Source organism: Aspergillus homomorphus, assembly GCF_003184865.1.
Source record: "Aspergillus homomorphus CBS 101889 unplaced genomic scaffold BO97scaffold_65, whole genome shotgun sequence".
Classification (NCBI taxonomy): domain Eukaryota; kingdom Fungi; phylum Ascomycota; class Eurotiomycetes; order Eurotiales; family Aspergillaceae; genus Aspergillus; species Aspergillus homomorphus.
The window spans coordinates 111,151-132,257 of record NW_020291951.1 but is presented as its reverse complement, the minus strand read 5'-3'; the positions used below and the strand labels follow the sequence as shown (position 1 = coordinate 132,257).

At 48.1% G+C, this 21,107-nt stretch overlaps 10 protein-coding genes across 10 annotated transcripts; 4 read left to right on the top strand and 6 right to left on the bottom strand.

The window, feature by feature from the left end:
- Positions 1 to 153: 153 nt before the first annotated feature.
- On the bottom strand, positions 154 to 1,945 carry erg10B (acetyl-CoA C-acetyltransferase). Its single transcript, XM_025700256.1, has 5 exons — positions 1,731 to 1,945; positions 1,611 to 1,660; positions 1,478 to 1,553; positions 928 to 1,417; positions 154 to 863 (listed from the first exon to the last, which is right to left on the bottom strand). Exons 1-5 carry the CDS (start codon positions 1,793 to 1,795, stop codon positions 345 to 347), a joined length of 1,200 nt encoding a protein of 399 aa, XP_025546638.1. The 5' UTR covers positions 1,796 to 1,945; the 3' UTR covers positions 154 to 344.
- A 148-nt stretch (positions 1,946 to 2,093) lies between these two features.
- On the top strand, positions 2,094 to 5,645 carry BO97DRAFT_378454 (116 kDa U5 small nuclear ribonucleoprotein component). Its single transcript, XM_025693111.1, has 4 exons — positions 2,094 to 2,435; positions 2,491 to 2,639; positions 2,701 to 4,929; positions 5,020 to 5,645. Exons 1-4 carry the CDS (start codon positions 2,416 to 2,418, stop codon positions 5,580 to 5,582), a joined length of 2,961 nt encoding a protein of 986 aa, XP_025546637.1. The 5' UTR covers positions 2,094 to 2,415; the 3' UTR covers positions 5,583 to 5,645.
- An 18-nt stretch (positions 5,646 to 5,663) lies between these two features.
- BO97DRAFT_473643 (iron-sulfur cluster assembly protein CIA2) lies at positions 5,664 to 6,508 on the bottom strand. Its single transcript, XM_025700255.1, has 2 exons — positions 6,213 to 6,508; positions 5,664 to 6,134 (listed from the first exon to the last, which is right to left on the bottom strand). Exons 1-2 carry the CDS (start codon positions 6,445 to 6,447, stop codon positions 5,761 to 5,763), a joined length of 609 nt encoding a protein of 202 aa, XP_025546636.1. The 5' UTR covers positions 6,448 to 6,508; the 3' UTR covers positions 5,664 to 5,760.
- A 1,992-nt stretch (positions 6,509 to 8,500) lies between these two features.
- BO97DRAFT_250936 (Zn(II)2Cys6 transcription factor) lies at positions 8,501 to 11,901 on the top strand. Its single transcript, XM_025690844.1, has 8 exons — positions 8,501 to 8,754; positions 8,862 to 8,906; positions 8,970 to 9,500; positions 9,556 to 9,897; positions 9,973 to 10,254; positions 10,302 to 10,855; positions 10,911 to 11,368; positions 11,443 to 11,901. Exons 1-8 carry the CDS (start codon positions 8,700 to 8,702, stop codon positions 11,768 to 11,770), a joined length of 2,595 nt encoding a protein of 864 aa, XP_025546635.1. The 5' UTR covers positions 8,501 to 8,699; the 3' UTR covers positions 11,771 to 11,901.
- On the bottom strand, positions 11,817 to 12,715 carry BO97DRAFT_378445 (uncharacterized protein). The gene has a single exon (XM_025693110.1). It carries the CDS (start codon positions 12,479 to 12,481, stop codon positions 12,032 to 12,034), a length of 450 nt encoding a protein of 149 aa, XP_025546633.1. The 5' UTR covers positions 12,482 to 12,715; the 3' UTR covers positions 11,817 to 12,031.
- Positions 12,503 to 12,715, bottom strand: BO97DRAFT_307337 (CDC26 family anaphase-promoting complex subunit; the record flags this gene model as incomplete). The annotated part of the gene is made up of 1 exon (XM_025691172.1): positions 12,503 to 12,715. A coding segment is annotated over one exon (213 nt), but the record flags the coding sequence as incomplete, so codon positions are not given.
- A 171-nt stretch (positions 12,716 to 12,886) lies between these two features.
- Positions 12,887 to 14,591, top strand: BO97DRAFT_446844 (uncharacterized protein). Its single transcript, XM_025698694.1, has 2 exons — positions 12,887 to 13,032; positions 13,188 to 14,591. Exons 1-2 carry the CDS (start codon positions 12,909 to 12,911, stop codon positions 14,120 to 14,122), a joined length of 1,059 nt encoding a protein of 352 aa, XP_025546632.1. The 5' UTR covers positions 12,887 to 12,908; the 3' UTR covers positions 14,123 to 14,591.
- On the bottom strand, positions 14,305 to 15,237 carry BO97DRAFT_429279 (ribosome-recycling factor; the record flags this gene model as incomplete). Its single annotated transcript, XM_025697353.1, has 2 exons — positions 14,305 to 14,652; positions 14,752 to 15,237. 2 exons carry the CDS (start codon positions 15,235 to 15,237, stop codon positions 14,305 to 14,307), a joined length of 834 nt encoding a protein of 277 aa, XP_025546631.1.
- A 548-nt stretch (positions 15,238 to 15,785) lies between these two features.
- On the bottom strand, positions 15,786 to 18,332 carry hscA (putative Hsp70 chaperone (HscA)). Its single transcript, XM_025695975.1, has 7 exons — positions 18,185 to 18,332; positions 18,035 to 18,085; positions 17,856 to 17,982; positions 17,633 to 17,798; positions 16,870 to 17,577; positions 16,331 to 16,811; positions 15,786 to 16,276 (listed from the first exon to the last, which is right to left on the bottom strand). Exons 1-7 carry the CDS (start codon positions 18,225 to 18,227, stop codon positions 16,008 to 16,010), a joined length of 1,845 nt encoding a protein of 614 aa, XP_025546630.1. The 5' UTR covers positions 18,228 to 18,332; the 3' UTR covers positions 15,786 to 16,007.
- A 1,853-nt stretch (positions 18,333 to 20,185) lies between these two features.
- Positions 20,186 to 20,701, top strand: BO97DRAFT_438370 (cyclin-dependent protein kinase regulatory subunit CKS1; the record flags this gene model as incomplete). Its single annotated transcript, XM_025697911.1, has 4 exons — positions 20,186 to 20,289; positions 20,345 to 20,489; positions 20,555 to 20,613; positions 20,665 to 20,701. 4 exons carry the CDS (start codon positions 20,186 to 20,188, stop codon positions 20,699 to 20,701), a joined length of 345 nt encoding a protein of 114 aa, XP_025546629.1.
- Positions 20,702 to 21,107: the final 406 nt, after the last annotated feature.

The window sequence follows — 21,107 nt, the reverse complement described above, 5'->3', positions numbered from 1 at the left end:
AGTAGTACAAGGCAAGCATAAAAGTTTAGGCGCGGCAGGTTGACACTGACAACATGTTATTCAATTGAAGAATGACCGGAGCGGGGCCGTAACCCATAGAGCATGAGAGACATCTTCCAAATTACACGACTTGGTGATCGAAATGAGTTGGGTAGGACTTGTATAACTTCTAATTATGTTTTTGTAAAGTACGTTGTGTTATATGACGTCTAGCACCTTAACCAGTATGTGATTAGAAAGTGTATATTATGAACCCTTCACTGTGGATTTGCCCAATGTGGTCTCCTTTCCAAATAACGATTACCATGGGATCAAGTCACTTGCCGGACCTAGAGATCGGCGTGTTAAACAATTGACTCCACAACCATGGCGCTCGCACCACCCCCACCATTGCAAATTCCTACACAGCCAATCTTCTTCTTCTGAGCTTTGAGAACACCAAGCAAAGTAGTCAGGATACGGGCACCACTAGCACCAATAGGGTGGCCGATAGCAACGGCCCCACCGTGGATATTGACCTTCTCTTCAGGGATGTTAAGCAGCTTCATGTTGGCGAGAGCAACCACGCTAAAGGCTTCGTTGATCTCAAATGCATCGACAGTATCCTGGGCGATGCCTGCATGTTTGAGTGCCTTTGGTATCGCGAGAGCCGGGGCAGTGGTAAATTTACTAGGCTGGTGAGCAGCATCTCCCCATCCGAGAATTTTAGCGATAGGCTTGAGGTTCAGCTCTTTCACCTTTGCTTCCGAGACCAAAACGATAGCCGCAGCCCCGTCATTCAGAGGAGAAGAGTTAGGGGCTGTCACGGTTCCTGACCCTGGGATAAAAGCAGGCTTGATAGCCCGAAGCTTATCGGGGTTGAGCTGAAAGAAGAAAAGTGGTGAGCGAAGAGCCTTGATGTCCAAGATACACACTGTATGAACCTACATTCTTTGGTTCCTCGTCCTGGGACACCGTAAGACCCGGCTTGCCCCTGAACCCGGGCAGTTCAACAGGCGCGATTTCATCATCGAAAAGACCGGCTTTCTGTGCAGCCTGGGCTTTCTCATAGGTCCGGATGGCATAGTTGTCCTGCTGTTCCCGGCTCAAATTGTGATCTTGTGCGCATTCTTCAGCTTGCAAACCCATGAGTTCCTGCTTGCCTGCATCGGTCAAGCCGTCTTTCATGATGCCGTCCACCAAGTTCTGGTGGCCGTATTTGGCACCAGAGCGAAGATTGGGGAGGTAGTGGGGAGCATTCGACATGGACTCGGTGCCACCAGCCACAACAACATCTGCGTTACCAGTCATGATTGTTTGGGCTCCAAGAATGACAGCCTTCAGACCGGAAGCACAGACCTTGTTGACCGTGGTACACACCGTCGACTCTTCAAGTCCAGCCCCAAGAGCACACTGCCTGGCAGGATTTTGGCCAACACTAATAGGGACAGATTAGATCAGGTGTAATTCAACACAGTCCAAGTGGGGCTTATCTCACTTTGCGGAGAGAACGTTACCAAAGAATACCTCCTGAACGTCCGATGGCTTGATTCCATCGGCTTTGTTGAGGGCAGCTACACAACAAGGCTGTCAGATTCCACATCACGACGGGACCATTTGATATACCAGACCTTTGATAGCATGAGAACCTAGCTGTGGGGCAGTCTGGCTCGACAGAGATCTGTACAGAAGTTGGAGTGTGTTACTTCAGCTTCATCCCCGGTGATACTGATATCTGTGTCAAGACTCACCCCAAAAATGAGCCCACAGGAGTCCGGGCCGCGGAAACAATATAAACAGGGGGAAGCGAAGACATCGTGCACTATACTGCCAATCGATCGGACTTCTGAGACCAGTGTATTCTGTACAGAGACAAAAATTTAAATACTCTTAACGCAACATCAAACCTTCGACAACTCGACTGCTGAAGGGAAGCAAGGAAGTAGTGCAATAAGGAAATGTCGAGCGGGATCGGTGAGACAAATGGAACTGTTCGTGTTGCCGCCCGCCCCACTAGACTACTCCCAACTGAAAGCGGCCAGTATCGGACTGACTTTTGAGAGGGGCGGGCCGACGGACAAACGTACTACTTACGGAGGAAATTCAACGGAGCAAAGCAAGACGCCAAGCTCGGACCGGGATTTGTCTCGTAAGTACCCAGACACAACCTCAGCAGCTCCAGAGCAAGAAAGAAGCAGAAGAAGGACGGAGAAGTGTTTCGGGTAAGAGCACAAGGACTTACGAAGAAGAAAGAAAGAAAGCAGAACAACCCCTTTGCCAAATCATTCCGTCGAACGTTCGAGGTTAGACGCAAGGTCTGGTTATTGTGCCCATTAACATCCACGCAAAAGATATGATCCGTCAGTTCCAACGCTGGTAACTTTTCGTGTGAACCCGCAAGACATTTTTTCCCCAGCTATTCTTGTGCACATCACAATGGATGATTTTTACGATGAGTAAGACCCTAACTTCTTCCTGTTCTGGATTCGCACCTGACAGATATCTTTCAAGATTTGGCAACTATATTGGCGAAGTGGGAGAATCGGATGAGGAATCCGCTCATCATGAAGGTGCTGAACCTCAAACGTTCACCTTCGAGGAGGCTTTTGCGGGAGATGACGATGATGAGGCCAGTGATCATCAATTGATGGAAGTGGACGGTACGTGTTCATCAGAGTCACGCTTTCATCAGACGTATAATTGGACTGAGCCGTGTTATAGAAGGTCCTTCAAACGCTGTTATCCTTCATGAAGATAAACAGTATTACCCGAGTGCCCAGCAAGTGTACGGGAAGGATGTTGAGACTCTTGTTCAGGAGGAGGACGCTCAACCTCTTTCAGAACCTATAATTGCACCAGTTCAACAGAAAAAGTTCGCAATCGAAGAAGCTGAGCTGCCGCCGGTTCACTACTCCAGAGAGTTCATGATGGATTTGCTCAACTTTCCGGAACAGATAAGGAATATAGCAGTTGTTGGTCATTTACATCACGGCAAGACGGCTTTTATGGACATGCTTGTCACGCAGACCCATGATATCGCCGATCGTCTGGAGAAACGAGCCGGGAGGCGGAGTCAAGAACAACTCCGTTATACCGATGTTCACTTTTTAGAGAGGGAAAGGGGTCTCTCTATCAAAGCGGCGCCCATGAGCTTGGTCCTCCAAGGCACGAGAGGCAAATCCCATCTTTTCAACATCCTTGACACGCCAGGGCATGTGAATTTTGTTGATGAGGTGGCTGCCGCATGTCGGCTAGCTGACGGTGTCGTGCTGGTAGTCGACGTTGTCGAAGGTGTGCAAGCGAACACTGAGCAGATTATCAAGCACGCTATACTCGAAGACCTCCCGCTCACGCTAGTCTTGAACAAGATGGACCGCTTGATATTGGAGCTTAAGATACCGCCCAATGACGCTTACTTCAAATTGAAGCACGTCGTCGAAGAGGTTAACACTATTATTGAGAATACCTTGCCGGGTCAGGGCGAATTAAGACGACTTAGCCCGGAACGGGGCAATGTTTCCTTTGCATGCGCCTCTATGGGGTGGTGCTTTACCTTACATTCATTTGCTAGGATGTATGCAGAGACCTACCCTCAGATTGAGTCCTTTGACCTCAGTCAACGCCTCTGGGGAGACATTTTCTACAACCCTAGGAGTCGAAAATTCACACGAAAAGGTTTGGAAGACCAATCAAAGAGGGCGTTTGTAAAATTTGTTCTGGAGCCTATCTACAAGCTTTATTCGCACACTCTAAGCGAAAGTCCTGAAGACCTCAAGGAAACTCTGTCCAGTGTCGGTATTGATCTCAAACCGTCACAGCTGAAGTTTGACGCAAAAGCCCTACTTCACCTAGTTTGCGATAAATTCTTTGGCCCTGCAACAGGATTCGTGGATATGATACTCCAGCACGTACCTTCTCCTGCAGACGGTGCACGGAAGAAGTTGGAGCGCCATTACACAGGGCCCTTGGACACACGAATTGCGGCGGCCATGGCTGCGTGTAACCCTGAAGGTCCACTTGTTGTACATGTCACAAAGCTCTTTACTAGCACAGATGCGTCGAAATTCCACGCATTCGGAAGGATCATGAGTGGCACAGTCAGCCCTGGCCAACAGGTTCGTGTGCTTGGTGAAGGCTATACACCCGAAGACGCGGAGGATATGGCTGTTGCAACGATCTCTGACACCTGGATTGCGGAGACTTCTTATAGCATCCCAACAACCGGGGTTCCTGCCGGCAATCTAGTTCTTCTAGGGGGTGTGGACAATTCCATCGTGAAGACAGCAACTCTTGTGCCTCTTCGGCTGGATGACGATGAGGACGCCTACATCTTCAGCCCAATTCGGCATATGACTGAATCTGTATTCAAGGTCGCCGTTGAGCCAGTCAATCCATCTGAATTGCCTAAGATGCTTGATGGTCTTCGTAAGGTGAACAAGAGCTACCCCTTGGTTTCGACCAAGGTGGAGGAGTCTGGTGAACACGTGCTTCTAGGGACCGGTGAGCTCTACATGGACTGCGTACTTCATGATCTTCGGAAGTTATTCTCAGAGATGGAAATCAAAGTCTCGGATCCTGTTACCCGCTTTTGCGAGACTGTTGTTGAGACGTCAGCTATCATGTGCTATTCTATCACTCCAAACAAGAAGAACAAGATCACCATGATTGCAGAGCCTTTGGATGATGGGATTGCCGAGGATATTGAGAGCGGCAGGGTCAGCATCAAGGATCCGATCCGCAAAGTGGCTCGCTTCTTTGAAGAAAAGTACGAATGGGACAAATTGGCAGCGCGAAGCATCTGGGCGTTCGGTCCAGATGAAATGGGTCCCAATATTCTGCAGGACGACACCCTACCTTCTCAAGTCGACAAAAAACTCCTCGGCAGTGTCAGGGATTCCATCACCCAGGGGTTCAGCTGGGGCACGAGGGAAGGGCCTCTCTGTGAAGAACGTAAGATTTCTCCTGTTTGGCGCAAATTGCAACTGTGCATTCGAAGTGTCGAAGCATAAGATCTGTTCAATTGGCTGACTAGTATCTTAGCGATCCGTAACACGCGTTTCCGACTCACCGATGTCTCGCTTGCCGATCAAGCTATCTACAGAGGGGGTGGCCAAATCATTCCCACGTCTCGGCGGGCCATTTACTCTTCCTTTTTAATGGCATCACCACGTCTGATGGAACCCATATACTCTTGCACAATGACGGGCCCTGCAGATGCGGTCGCATCGGTGTACACCGTCCTATCTCGAAGGAGAGGCCACGTGCTTTCTGATGGGCCAATTGCAGGGACACCACTTTATTCCGTCCGCGGCTTGGTGCCAGTGATAGATTCTTTTGGGTTTGAGACAGACCTCAGAATTCATACCCAGGGCCAAGCAGCCGTCAGTCTCGTTTTTGACAAATGGAGTGTTGTCCCAGGAGATCCGCTGGATCGTGAAGTCAAGGTAAAACCGTTGGAGATGGCCCCTGCAATGGCCACCGCTCGCGATTTTGTTCTCAAGACTAGAAGGCGCAAGGGTCTAGCAGAAGATGTTACAGTGAGCAAGTTCTTGGAGCCAGACCTCTGGAGGGGATTGAAAGAAAGTGGGGTTTTGGACCCGTGAAAGACTACTACCACAATGTGCCGAGATAGCAACTACACATCGCAAGTTGTACTTGAAGTCACCAGTAGAATGAATTACAATAACATTATTCACATAAATATCATTCATAGTGTATAGCAAGGAGGAATTGACCGATTGCAACTTTAGTAAATTCGCAACAATTGCAGAGTCAGCAAGCTTATTGACATGTTTCAAGCATTTTTGCAATTACACCCATTAGGGTTCCATTTTCCAATGCAGCAGCCACTCTTTCTTTATCAGCTAGTTGCTTATTCACCTCTTCGGCTGTACTGTGAGAGCCTTCCTTGATGCGCACATCCACACGAAACCGTGGTGGGAGTGACTGCTCGAGCCGAACACGTACGCCGAGGCCTATTACTGTTGCAAGACTGCAATGTGTGATTGTAGGTGTGATAAGAACAGATACTGTTCGAAGAACTGACTCCGGCACCTCGGGAAGAGTCGGCTTTATGGCAATATCTGGAAGCGAAACGACGGCAAGTGCTCCTAGAGATATCGGATGCTCTGGATCAGATATAGATGATATGAGATCTGACAACACAGGTGAGGGTCAATTTCGGATTCTCCTGCGATACTATGACACATGCAAATATCTGAGTAATAGCTTACCATATATTTCTTGCTCATCAATCGGCTCTTCCGTCACGTCTTCTTCGTCGCTAGCATCTGAAGATGAGTATCCGGTGGGCCAACAATCAAGTGAGTACGCAGAAGGTGGAAAAATTGATGCAAGAGTCCCGACCCTATCTGTGCCCGCCTTGCTCAACGCAGCCGGACCCAATCGAGTGGGAAGATCGGCAACGTTCAATATAGTTGGATTCGAATTCTGCACTGCGGACGCCATGTGCCTTTTCACTCAGGGGTGGTTGGAAATTGAAGCAAAGAAGCCCGTGCGGAGTTAGGTCGCTCCGATGACCCGGAGGGACAAGTACTATCCCGTAATGTAGGTCTCATCGACAAGCCGTGGAACAACAATGACCCGAAATTATACAACGTCCGAATTAATATTCAGCGAACCGTTAAAACAGGCCCCATAGTCGCTTGTCGCTCAGAGAAGAATTCGTCGCAATCATCAATGATTATTGCTAATTATTAGGAATAGAAATATGTGCCATTATAATGAGAAGCACATGCCTATTCTCTACACGGATGATTGGGCATATATTAAAAGAAACACACCGAAGCACATAGTTTCAGGAAATAAGATACGACCCCAGCTCTGGACACTGACCTGATCTACAGCAGGCAACGGAGTCTTTCTCTCTCCGTGTGCTGAACAGTAGTACGCCATTGTTTCCATGCCATGGCAGGTTTGAATAGTAGCACACACCTAGATGATGACCAGGCAAGAGTTGGCTATTAACAGTCATATCGTCAATCATCTATGTTCTTAATCATGTATGTATGATATGACGAGCCAAATTCTCGTAGTGAATACGTATCGCAACAGGCTCAACTGGCTGCAGAAGCAGGCAGGACACGCGAGAAGAGTTGCAGCTACCAACGGGACGTTCTAGAATCCAGATGTCCAAGCGTTGAGGATCAGCCCTGACGTGTGATAGCTGATGCTAACCTTGCACTAGGAGCCGGAAAACACGAAGGCATTGTTTGACATGCGACGCCACTTACTCATGCTCCATTGTCAATAGCCATAGTAATCCCTAAAAGTGTAAATGTGTACTGTATTTAGTACCGGTCCTTCTGGGTAATCAGTCGGGCCGACAGGCGTCACTTGTCGTGGATAATAAATCGACTCTAAGGACCGCGGCGGCAAAAGGTGTGATGACCTAACCAAGGTGGTACTAACTAACTACTGCATGCGTGGGTTCCGCAACTCCTCCAGCCCGGGCAGCCCAGAGAGTTGTTCCTGTTTCTCAACTGACAGTCATCTTCTCGGTGGACCTCTTTTCAATGCACCCAGGGTTTTCATCACATCAACGTTTCCTCTTCACTAATAACACCAAATATCTATGGTTCAGCAATATTAGCCGTTACCAACTCGCCGGACCACAAACCAAAGTTGTCCGCCCAGTGGTCGCATCCCAGAATCATTCTAGATGGTGACCGCCAAATCAGGGTGTGATGCGCCAATACTGTTCACTTTCTTTTCTAATCGAGAATCTGCTGGAGTTTCAAGTCTGATAGTTGATACTACGATGCAGACTGGATAACCCTCTATACGCCTTGATCACAGCAGCGTATGTACCCTCATCTCCTCCTCCCCACCTCCCCGTTTGTGTCTCTTCTCGCACCCCTCTTCCTTCCCACTCCACTTGAGGGCAATCATCTCCGCCGTTTACACAATCTGTGCCTCCTCACATATTCATGCTCATAATTTGGGTTTTCTGGCTGTTCTCCTTTCCATCGTTCCATTGCTAGCGAGCACCTGTTTAGCTTGCTCTATGCCTCCCAGCTTCTCTTGTTCGTGCCGCACGTTTTGTTTGTGGTTGCACTCAAGTTGCGCGAGTGTCCACACCAATTGACAGCGTGTAGTTCACGAATGCGGCTTCTTTCTAAACAACCGATGTGCTTATGAGCTGTCTATCTCTCACGCTGGAAATTGATATATAATTGCGCCAGACTCTTCATATCACAGACTTCCATATCCATACTTGCACCGAGATTTCCCGGTGGCCCATTTGCAACAATTGTCCGGGTCAGTTCTCGCTTGAAACGACAGTGGCTCGTCCCATACATTCCTATCGCATCTATAAAATCGCACGCCTAAGTGAATGCATGGACGGTGATTCTGCATACAACGTCACCAACGGCCTTCAAATCAGGACCAACTGCCTTCCGCCCAACTCTGTTTACGCGGCTCTTTCATGACATATATTCTACAGTCACAAAAAAGCGAACCCCTACTGCGCTATTCTTGCCCTCAGGCGACGCTATCAACTTCGCACTGCTTTGCCTGCGTCACAGGCTCGAACGCTCTTCCCCTGCGTTACAACCACATACGGTTTGAGTTGTCCCAACAAGGCAGGCCTTGCGGACTTACTCCAAGTTCCTTGCAATAGCACCGTTGTATCTCGACTTCGAGGGGGCATTAGCATTCTGTTGAGCGACCTTGGTGGCATTTCAATCTGCGCAATTATGCAGAGTTATTCTTTTGCAGCACCTATTGGTGCCCCAAGAGAAGGGCAGAAAAGTAAGGCCTCCCCAATACATACGGCTCTCAAGTCTTGAGACGCAGCACTCGTCCTAAAACTATCCCTATTGTTACCCTTAATCCAGTGGTTGATGGCTTCTATGCAGACTATGTTTTTGTTGACGAACATAACCGACACAAAAGACTCAAAGGTATGGCATTACATTATCTCGGGCTCTGTTTTGCAATGAATAGGGACTAAAGAGTATCATTAGTCATGCGAGCCTGTAATGGTTGCAGGAAGCGGAAAATCAAGTGTGATGCTGCTACAACCAATACATGGCCATGCTCAGCATGCACTCGCTTGAAACTTGTATGCGTCCCACCAACGGTTGGACAAGACAATGATTACTTCGCTGGACCAAGTATCGAACCGAATCCTGCTGGTTCTTTAACTACCTCTAATGCACCGGAATCATCGGCTTCTTCATTTGCGGTGTCGCAAGGCTTCAGAGATAATGGTCAACATACTGCAGGGCATATCCACTCTTACAACGATGACCTCAGTGTGTATGCACAATTCGCACAACCTGCTCCTAGTCAGGCCGGCACTTATGACCTACGGTCGTCACATATTCCTGTATCCGTTTCGCATCATGCCTATCAACAACCACCAGGTTTCACGGATGAGCATGCGCAGAATTTCGGCGCTGCCGACAGGGATGTCTTTTCTGAACACGATCCATCAACTGCTGAGAACCTAAGTGAGGTTCTCGGCGAACTTAGAATAGATGAAAGCGGCATTGGTGAGCACTAGACTCCCTGAATGAGTATTTGACCAGGTCACTTACACGCATGCAGCGCCCTATATAAGGCAACAAAGAAGAGAGAAGGCCGAACCGGAAATTCCAACGCAGGATGATGCAGATGAAAAACTTCCCCCTCTCAGTACCGGCGCCGGTTCCACCATACGTATTCCACCTGAACTAATGCCATCTGATGATGAGGTCATGAAGTATTTCAAGATTTATTTTGACGATATACACCCCTATGTTCCGGTTGTCCATAGGTCTCATCTTTACTTCCAGTGGCAGCACGAAAGAAGCTCTATTTCACCGCTACTACTTGAGGCGATGTTTGCATGCGCTGGAAGGTTGTCGGACGATCCAGCTCAGGGAGCCCAATGGCTTGCGTTAGCCAATAGTGAGTGAGCCCCTGTAGTCGATTCTGCAACGTATGATTGATCGCATATCTCTAATGTCAACGTCTGATACCCAGGACACGAATCCAGCTTCATGGATGAGCCGCGCTTGAGCACAATTCAGGCATTACTCTTACTTCTTAAGGCTCGAGAATCACGGCCAAAGAAAGGCTATTACTACCGTTCTTGGCAAACTGTTAAGACCATTGTCTCAATGGCTAAAGATCTGGATATACATGAGCACAACAACATTCATACAGAGCAACGGTCCTGTGATTTGAGTCCTGTCGAATGTTTGGTGCAAACAAGAGTGTGGCAAGCTCTCCTAGTCGTCGAAGTCATGATCGGTGCGCCCCAGGGTATGTTTTCGTGTCGACCGTGATACGTATGAAACTGACATAGCTAGGCCGCTCGGATTATGGTGTGGACCCTGGCACTGTGAACATGAGCCCGACACTGGATATCAGAGGCCTTGACCAATTTGAGATTGATCGATCTAGGCAGTATGCCTATTTTGTCAAGAACGCATCCCATATCCGCACCATTGCAGACATATACCATAAGATTAAGAAGCAGAAGGACTGGGGGGCAAACCCTAAATTCGTCGAGAAGAACCCTTTATTCACTGATTGGCTTCAGAGCCTGCCGCCCGACCTACAAGTGAATTATCCGCCCGACGGTTCGCCCCCTTGGATACCTTCTCATTTCATTGGGAATATGCATTCCCACTGTCATCTCGGGATCATTTTGCTTCATCGACCTCAACTATTAGCATCAAAATCTTTTACAGCCGGAGGCGGCTGGAAGATGCACATGGCACTATGTTATTCTTCTGCCAAGTACTTATGTAGACTACAGGAAGCCATTTTGAACCGCTTTGGCCTTTCTGGCCTCCTTTTCATGCAAAGAGGCATTAATTTCACAATCTACACAGTCTTGACCTGCACCATGCTACACCTCGTAAGTGTCAACATCCGTTTCTTTCTTCTGTGGCTTTCCACTGAACCCCCTCTAGGTTGCGATAACTTCTCCAGATCCGAATTTTCACACGGACGCCAGAGAGTACTTTACGCGACATATGCGAATCCTTGAGCGTTGTTCAACTGCTTGGCCCATGCCAGAATTACAAGCCCAAATTGATTCATTGCGTTTTGCATTTTCTGCTGATGTCAGTCGACCATTCGAATTGAAACCGACCTTTCCATATGGTAGTCCCTCGGAGCCATACCATCCGAGTCCGTCTTCAGATTCAAGCTACGGTCCTCAGCTGAACCAAGCCTCCAATTTACCGAGTAGAGTGGGTCATGCAGCATATCAACTTACTCCTCCAATGTCTACTGATACTAAAGAGTCAAAGTCCGATTCGTCCCAGCTTCAGCCCTTGGGGTTAATCCCATCTCAATCGATTTCAAGCCACACTATAGACGCGCCTCTAGTTGATGAGAATAGCTGGGACCCTACTCGCATCATCAAGTAAGAGTGAATTCCGTGTCACCTCATGTTATCAACTAAGAACAAGGTCACTAACAAACCGACTATTAATAAAGTCAATGGGACATGGCATTTTCTATCGGACCATCCACTGTCCATACCAATTCACCGCCAATGGCCATGAGCAATTCCTCGCAGGCAATACAGTCATCTATCACAGGTTCATTTCCCATTCAATACGGACCTCCTGCTACAAAGATTGCCCCAATTGCGTCTTCTCAGTCGCTCCCGCAAACTCAATTCACAGGACAACAAGTACTTTTTACTGCCCGTGACTGGCAGCAAAGCGTTGCCAGCGTGTACGACCCTAATGGCTTGAAACGACGCTGGAACTATTCTATCGATATGGGCGCGGAGGAGGTTTCAAAACGACAACTTCCATGAGCTTTATGAAAAGCCGATAAGTTAAATCAGCACTAGGTACTGCCGTGTTCAGCTGGTCCTGGTCCCGATACAATAGGTTTCTATTGAAATTCTATTGAGTTGGCCGTCGATTTCTTTCTTCCCCTTCCACCACCTTCCTCCTACATGACTGTTGTCAGGAGTGCTTGTTCCCGATTTATATACCCTTTGAGTAAATATCTGCACAGTATCATACCCATTTGCTGCAATTGAAACAAGGTATATCAACCCGCCTTTCGCGGCCTATCGCAATTGTTTCTCATGTGCCTGGAGACTTGAATGTCCTACCAATCTGTGATAACAGCGACACGTTGAAGTGTGTAATGGCTTCCTCGCCATCTTGTGCGAAGTATATGCGAGACACGACCAGGTGTGGGTAGGAATGATCATAGTAATGGACTGTTGAAACACTAAGAACGTATGTGTTAGATTCAAGACAACGTCGGATAGACTATGACTGTCAGACTCGGACTTCTTTTCTCCAAAGTGGTTCAAATCATCGAGTGAGACACATGTGGTAGAACGGTTCTGTCGATGCGGTATGCCAGCATTCACCGCACCGATCACTATTGGGTTTGGAAAAGAGGGGCAGAACTTCTTCAAGCGATCGGAGGGAGGGACTGAGATGATGATCACCAAGGCTGGGAAATGCCAAGTGCAAGGACAGATGAGTACGGAAAGGAAGACTTGCATGATGATTCAATGATGCCGGACAACGCCTATTCGCTCCTCGCGCGAACGGACGATTCTTGCCTTGTCTCCAGGCAAAGGCTTTAGTTCGTCGCTTGGGTCAAAGTTGAGAGGATATATCTCCTTGGCATGACTTGTATCTCCGTTTCTTTGGATCAGCTTGCGAAGTCGCGCATCTTCGAAGGCAGCAAGGTCTTCTGATGTCACAGCTATTGCTGTTGGCTTACGCCGAAGCATGTTGAAGAAGAAGTAAAGGATACAAGCGAGTAAGTAGTAGATAGATTATGTGAATACAGGGTTTGATGATGCTGGTGAGGCCGGATGGAGCGTTGTGTCAGGCACGATGCACGTGATCATGCAGTATCCGCGGCTTGCAACTAACATTTTTACTCACCAACATGACTGGAATACAGCGCCTTCACCATCGAAGATGTTTCAGTCACGGGTCCCACTTTTACGCTATGGGCGTGGCAGGATAGCTGAAAGGCCTTATATATTCGTCCGTTGCTTTTCTGCCACTCACTTATCAGCCCAGGCCAACGCAGGTCAACCCGGTAAGTCTGCTTCGTGGTGATGCCAATCATGGACCTGCCATCATACCTTCGCTTAGGAAGTCTTGATCAATATCCAACAAGACTCCTGGACGTTGTCGATGCAGACTTGGGCTCACTATTTTTACTCCATTTGATGAGGTTCTAAACCATCGCAGGCACTCGCGGACTTACTACACCTTCGACTTCGAATTCAACCGGATTTTCTCAGGCTCAACCTAGAAGGTCAAATATTCCACCAGCACGCCTAAATCCTCAAAATGCAGGCTCTGATCGTCATCGTTTTCGACGCGTTGTTGATGCAAGATCCTTAGCTGCCAGTCGAAACGGTTCTCAGCCTACGAACATCATTAGAGGGCCAAGGCTTCGGACTCCTCGCAACGTGTCATCTGCCCGTACCGGCGGACCGAAATCTCCCATGCAAAATGGCAGAAATAAGTCCAGGCAACGAAATGTCTCTCGTGGCCCGCATGTTTTTGACACCATGGCTGAGGATGCGGCTACTGAGGAAGCAGTTGACGAAAAGTATCGTGAACTCGCAGAGCAGGCAAGGCCCGTGCCAATTCGGTACGATCCAGAACCGGTCACTATGGACTCTTTAAAAGAAACATGGCCATCTCTACCCACCGACGTCGGTGCCCACGCAGCTGGAGTCGCTGAGAAGCTGTCCTCGCTCAGCGCTCGCTTTGCCCATGGTTATGTGTCCCCTTCTGAAATGGGCAGACGGCTTTTTCAAGGCAAATATGTACGGTTCTTGGACGATGCAGAGAAGTCCCTTGCCGTAGCAGAGGCGCAGAGATTGTCTCAAGAACTCGCGGAGAAACTTTCGCAGCGGAAAGGCGACCTTGTCGACCCTAACGCTGTCACATTCAACCCAATCGACGAGAAGGATCGGAAGGCACTGATTGAACTGCTCGTTAAGGGCAAATATCCAAAGTCCTTAGGCGATCAGTCTGTCCAGTCTCCTATCCTAGATCGAATCGCGAAGAACCTGAAAAACAACGGAACCTATTCTCCAGCTGGCAAAGACATGCAGTTTTTTGCTAAGGTGGAATCACTCTTGACTTCAGGCCGCCCTACAAATCGTGTTTAACTTCTGATCTCGTGTATACTAAGTCATGTATGTCCTGGTTTCATTTAATCAACTGGGCCTCGAGTTGTGACTCATCCGGGGCTTGCGTGTAGATACTAAGAGCTGCAGGTGTTCATGGTCTCTGCGCTTGTGACAGTAGTAATATTACTAGCCCTAGCAAAGGTCACTGATTTAATGGCTAGTTACGCTCTTTCCATGGCCTTCTTGGCTGCTTCGAGGAGTTCTTTCACGTCTTTCTGCCCTTTCTCTGATACCTTTTCCATTTGTTCCTGTGCCTTCCGGACATCATCCGGCCTAGCGGTTTTCTTTTTCTGCATATCTTGGAGCCGTTTGTGTACAAGGCCTCTTGAATCGCGCACTGCGGCAGCCGCTCTTTCCATTGCTTTTTTAGCCATGGTGATCGCTTGGTCCCGGGATTCTTTGGTGGGAGGTGGGATAGGGATATTGAGTTGCAGAGCGTTGTGAGAATCGGCTTGAGGGGTCAAAGACAGATCGGAGGAAATGATTGCCGAAATTATTGGTTTTACGTGCTAAATGCCAGATCAGATGGGTCAGAATCAGCTCAAACGCAAGGACCGTGGCGTGATCGCCCCGTTACTATCAAGAAAAACGGAAGGTCAGAAGCATACATCCTCTTCTGCAGCTAGGACGGTGACCATGCGTCCACCCTTCGGTATCACTTGGGCGAGATCTCCGAGTCTCAGGGTCTCTTTGCTCGCTCTGCTCAGTTTCACACGAAGGCTCTCAATGGAGTTTGTATCAAAGCGTCCACCACCGCGTAACTTGGAGAGATCATCCTTCAGGTTGGACAAAGCAGCGGCGATGCCATTATGCAGCTGGGAAAGGTCGTAAGGGTCATCAGAAGGTGCAGTTTTGGGGACACTCTCCTCGTTATTCGTGCTGGTAGAGGGGTTCGATTTCTCTCTCTTCTTGTAAAGAGATGGTGAGTTCGAAAAATTACGGTATCCAGGCGAGCCTGCGATCAAATGTTGAGACAGGTGCTGAGACAAGCACCGAGACTGTAAGCCGAGGAGCGGGAAAGAGGAATAGACTGGAACAATAGGATTTAAGCATCGTATCCAGCCAACTCTGCAGAGTGAGGTGACTGGTGACATTGTTTTGGTCTTTGTGTTGTCATTTAATGATCGCTGTGGCGCGGGTTCGACAACGTTATCCGCAAGGTTGTGGCAGAGGTTGCAAATTTGAAACTGCTGTTCACAGCTTAGCTTGGCCCGGCCATAGATGGAAAAGGATTGGACCCACCCGGCATCGGAAACACTTAGATCGGACTCGTCACTCAACAGAGAATGGAATGATTTCGCCAGCACCATGCTTAAGGCTCACAGCCGAAATGCAGTGACAAAGCAAAAGATAAAATAAGAATAGATAATCCCAAGCAATGTAGACAAACAGGTCCCTCAGTCGAGGTTGGCTCCAACTCCGGACCAAATCACCACGCGCATAGAGCAAAGCAACTGACCAGGGATACCAAATCAAAGGCGGCAGTCGGATCATCAAGTCATAATAGCACCTTAAATAATTTCGACAGAATAATTATAGGCGAACCTCCTATGGACGAGCTCCACAGTCCACATCACATGTAAGGTGAGTGTTCTAGGAGATACTTTCTTACAATTACAATCGAGCTTTCCGTAAACGTTAATTAACACGGAAAAAAAAATACTTTTCATATTTGTCTCCCAAATCATAAATAAACACTTTCAAATCCAGAAAGGGTCCGTAGGTAACATAATGGTCTTTGATCTCATGTGTAGCAAGATGCTTCTTCACGAAAAACAGCAAGAAAGGTGGGAGGGTAACACGGAAGGCAAGCTCCCTGGTCTCAAGACATACAATTATAATAGCAAAACAAGGCTCAGAATAATTAACGGGTAGCCATGGCCTTGGTGATGAGTCTCTTGAGAGCGAGCTCCTTCTTCTTGAGGTCCTCGGGAGTGGAATCCTCGATCTCAAGCTGTGCCATGGCGTCGCTGAGAGCGGACTCGATCTTCTCCTTGTTGCCACGCTTAAGCTTGAGAGACATGGTGGGGTCAGAAACGATCTCCTCAACACGAGAGATGTAGGACTCAAGCTGTTGACGAGATTCAAACTTCTTGGTGAAAGCCTCATCGCTGGACTTGAACTTGGCGGCGTCTGGAACTCGCGTGAGTAAAAAAAGCATCTTAGTGTTTGAAGACGAAAACTTACCATCAATCATCTGCTCGATCTCGGTGGTGGATAGCTTGCCAACAGCATTGGAGATGGTGATGTTGGCGGTACGGCCAGACGACTTCTCGGTAGCAGTGACCTTCAGGATACCGTTGACATCAACTTCGAAGACAACCTCGAGGGCAGCTTCACCAGCTCTCATTGGGGGGATGGGGGCCAATGTGAACTCGCCCAAGGAGGTGTTGTCAGCACAGTTGGTACGCTCGCCCTGGTAAACAGGGAACTGGACAGTCGTTTGGTTGTCGACTACAGTGGTGAAAGTGCGCTTCTTGATGGTGGGAACAGTTTGACCACGGGCAACAACGGGAGCGAAGATGTTGCCCTCCATGGCGACACCAAGGGACAAGGGAACAACATCTAGCAGCAGAAGGTCCTGAGTCTCGGCAGAGGTGGCCTTTCCGGACAGAATACCAGCTTGGACAGCAGCACCGTAGGCAACGGCCTCGTCAGGGTTGATGCTCTGTTATCCGAGTCAGTTTCTAGATCAATGAAGACTTGCTATTGAACTTGATAAGTACCTTTTCGAGCTTCTTGCCATCGAAGAAATCGCTGAGGAGTTTCTGGATGCGAGGAATACGAGTGGAACCACCAACAAGCACGATCTCGTCAACTTGGCTCTTCTCAAGACCAGAATCCTTGAGAACCTGTTGAACAGGCTCAAGAGTGCCGGAGAAGGACTTAGCGTTGAGGTCCTCGAAACGGGCACGAGTGATGGAAGAGTTGAAGTCCTCTCCATCGAACAAAGAGTCAATCTCGACCGTTGTCTGGGTAGCATTTGACAGAGTCCGCTTGGCACGCTCACAGGCCGTTCTGAGGCGGCGGAGTGCCCTGGGGTCCCCAGAAAGGTCCTTTCCGGTCTTGCGCTGGAATTCCTTCTTGAAGAAATCCAAGAGGTTGGTATCGAAATCCTGTCCACCAAGGTGAGTATCTCCGGCGGTAGCCTTGACAGTGAAGACGCCTCCTTGGATGTTGAGGAGAGAGACATCAAAAGTACCACCACCCAAATCGTAGATCAGAACATTACGCTCCTTCTCAGACTTTCCAGAACCGAGACCGTAAGCAATAGCAGCGGCAGTAGGCTCGTTGATGATACGGAGCACGTTAAGACCAGCGATAGCACCGGCATCCTTGGTGGCCTGACGCTGATTGTCGTTGAAGTAGGCAGGCACAGTGATAACAGCCTTCTCAACCTTCTTCCCGAGCTTGGTCTCTGCGACTTCCTTCATCTGTTTCCGATGTCAGCATGGGTTTCAGGTCTGATTAGGATAAGACTTCAATTACCTTCATCAGAACCATAGAGGAGATCTCCTGAGGGGTGAAAGTCTTTCTCTCTCCGAGGTATTCGACTTCGACGGCAGGGTTACCACCCTGATCGACAACCTTGAAAGGCCACGACTCGATATCCTTCTTGACAATGGGATCTTCAGACCGGCGACCAATGAGACGCCTGGGAGACATTAAGACTTGTGTGTACAGGACAAGGGCAAAGCATTTCTTCACTCACTTGATATCGAAGATAGTGTTCTCGGGGTTCATAGCAGCCTGGTTCTTGGCGGCCTCACCAATCAAACGCTCCTTGTCGGTGAAGGAAACGAAGGAGGGAGTTGTGTAGCTACCCTGCTCGTTGGCGACTAACGATAGTCAATAGGCCTGACCGTTTACAAACGGCTTATAAAAACATACTGATCTCAACATTGGTGCCTTCATAGTTGGCAACACAGGAGTAGGTTGTGCCTAAAAAGTCATAGTCAGTGATGTCCCAAACGCATCTTCATAACTGAAGACGAAAAATTCGAAAGCAGACAAAATGAGGGGCGAGGGGAGTAATCATACCAAGATCGATGCCAATGGCACCTTCGTAAACCTCGTCAGCCATAATGAAAGATGTGGAATTCTGGTATTAAGGTGGGAGGAGTCTAGGTGAAAATTTTGTGAGAGAGTGTCGGAGGGAGAAGATCTTATAAAAACGCCCCAAGTGTTGAGGTGGGAGTGTTAAATTTTTAATCTGAAAAAGGAAAGGTAAGAAAAGAGAGAAAAAAAAAACCCCACTTTCCCTCTTTTCTTTGGTCCTCGTTTCCCTCCCAGGCTCCAACCCTCCCGCTTTTCTTCGCGCCCTCGGCGTGGTTACAGGTCAGCGCCCTCGGCTGAGACGACACGCTAGGATTACACTTAGTCAGCACTGAACTCTCCTAAACTCTAACTATTCAATTTTTCATGGGGTTCTGGGAACATTGGGTAAGCAGACTCTTCCTTGCCACTTCAGGTATGGCACACGGGCAGCCCTGAGGGTGTGAGATGCTACTAGTCTAGGTCCACGGTACTAGTTATGGCTACTTATCCGGGCCAGTCTTAGCATGCTAGTTAGTCTAGTCCTCAGTTCATTCTCACTCTTCAGGCATCCCGGCCCATTTTCACTGATGAATATCTGCTCCGGAGCACTATCCGTCGCCTGTACTGTTCGGAGGTCATATCACACCGCGAGCAAGTACTGTGTGGTGATGAAATCATCGGAAGCCAGTGGTGTCCAATCTCAATAATTACTTCTTTCGAGCCTATCTAAAGCCTGGCTTGGGACAGCAATCCTTTTGAATACATTGACCAGACCCCAGTATCATCTGAATTCGGACGTATATACAGCCATCTTTTAATACTGAGGGACCAAGGAATACACTGATTGGCTGCTTGCGTGTTTACTGCTTGCGCGTTATTGTATCTGATATTTTTCTGTGTCCAATGGTCAATAATGCTTTTTTGATGACTTTTAGGTCACCGGAACGGTAGGAATGATGCGGCAATGGGGATAATAATCAAGAGAAACAGCACAGCTTGTAGAAGATTGATAAATTTGTCGCCTTCACATATCACAGATTAACCGCCCGCTAATCTAGTGACGGTTTAAGTCTTGTAGAATGCCATACTGACAATACCACTCCTACTCTATAACCTGTTTCTTCCTGATAACCGGGAATCAACAAGAGGGAAGCTTGGTCGTGGATCTAAGATTGGGAACGTGATACGTTACTTTACCACATACTACACCGAGATTTCAACAGGCCTGGGAGACTCAAGGGTGGTTGCAGCTTCTATTTCAATATTCGTTGCTACTGGTCCTCTTCCTTGCCCTCACCAGACTAATCACATTGTTCAACAAAGTAGTTTCATAGATCTTCCGGGCTTCCGTCAAAAGAAGTTAAAGTAAGTCGTTCCAGGCTTCTTGGTCAAACAATATGTCTGTCGCATGATTCAGAATGGGACAATGAGGCTTAAGTATCGGCTTGTGAGATTCGGTCATGTTACTTATCAAAAAGTAAAGACTACACCGGATATGGACAAGTGTGTTCTGACTTCGAGGGGTGTTGTTGGGACAAGGGTATCCTAATTTCTAGCTACGGCTTCTCTCTGATATGTGTGCCTGACTTGTTCGGTAGGATAACACCTTATATTATCGACACCTCAGGCACTAAAGCTGGATAACTCCACTAGTATCCCAGAGAGCTGCAAAGCCACTTGATCAACCCGATCAACCCCTCCCTACTTCTCCTCCACAGCCCAAAGATAACTACGAAATCCCTTATACCTACCAGGATACTACTGCTTCTACTTCTCTAAGAAGGGCCTAAACGCAGTGTGCCTGTGATCAGTGTCGATTGTTCGTCCAGAATCAATTGCGCCTGTGGCAGTTTATCCAACAAAGTGCATTGCCTAACCAGTGAGTATGAACACAGACGCGCGGACATCTCCAGCAATGTCTCAAGTTAGTATTGAAATAACACTGCCCTCTGCAAATAGATTATCCTGTCCGTTCGTGTGACGTCGTCTCCTCCACCTTTCCAGATGGATATCGATATGAGCAGAAGAAACAAGAAGCCGCGTCTATTGCTAGAATCAGAACGTGAGAGACTAGACGAATTTATTGATTCTATACACTACTCTGCCAGGTAATGCGTTCGTTGAGAATATTCTGGATTGCCCTAAATGTTTGTTGGATCTTAGGTATTCCGACGATCAATTTGAATATCGACATGTCCAACTCCCTAAGAATATGCTGAAAAAGATACCGGCCGACTATTTCGATAACTCCAAAGGAACACTCAAATTGCTCTGGGAAGACGAATGGCGAGCTCTCGGCATAACTCAGGTACAGTTGACCTCCAGGTCTATGACAACTCAAATAGGTCAAGACGACTCTAATCCCTTGTACAGAGTTTGGGCTGGGAGCATTATGAAGTACATGAACCGGAACCACATATTCTTTTGTTCAAGTAAGTTTCGAGCCTTAGGTGGGTTCTGCTGACTCTAACCATATTTATTAGACGCCCTCTCAACTATCAGCCGCCATTGTCACAGTGAGCAGGTAAGAGGGTTATGATTAAGGACTGCATCGGGATTGCCAGTGCAAACCGCGAAACACCGAGGGTTCAAAAGTGAGCTTTTCGCGCAACCAAAACACCGCACACTAGACATAACGAGACGGTTACTTCGCACAAACCGATGCCTCAAGTTCATTGTTTATGTGTGATTTCAGTTCTTTTTGAGAAGTCACCCGATGTCACATTCTTGGCAAGCCATTGCTCCCAATGAGTGGCCGAGAAGCTGGTGCTGATATCTCGTTCTTCAATTCCCTGGCCAACAAAGTCAGTATTGAGACCGATGCGCCTTTTGGGCTACACGCTATGTGGACTGCTCACATTGAAATGAACGGTTGGGGTGACATGAACCCCAATAACCCGGTCGAAGTACACCTCGGGTCAATTTG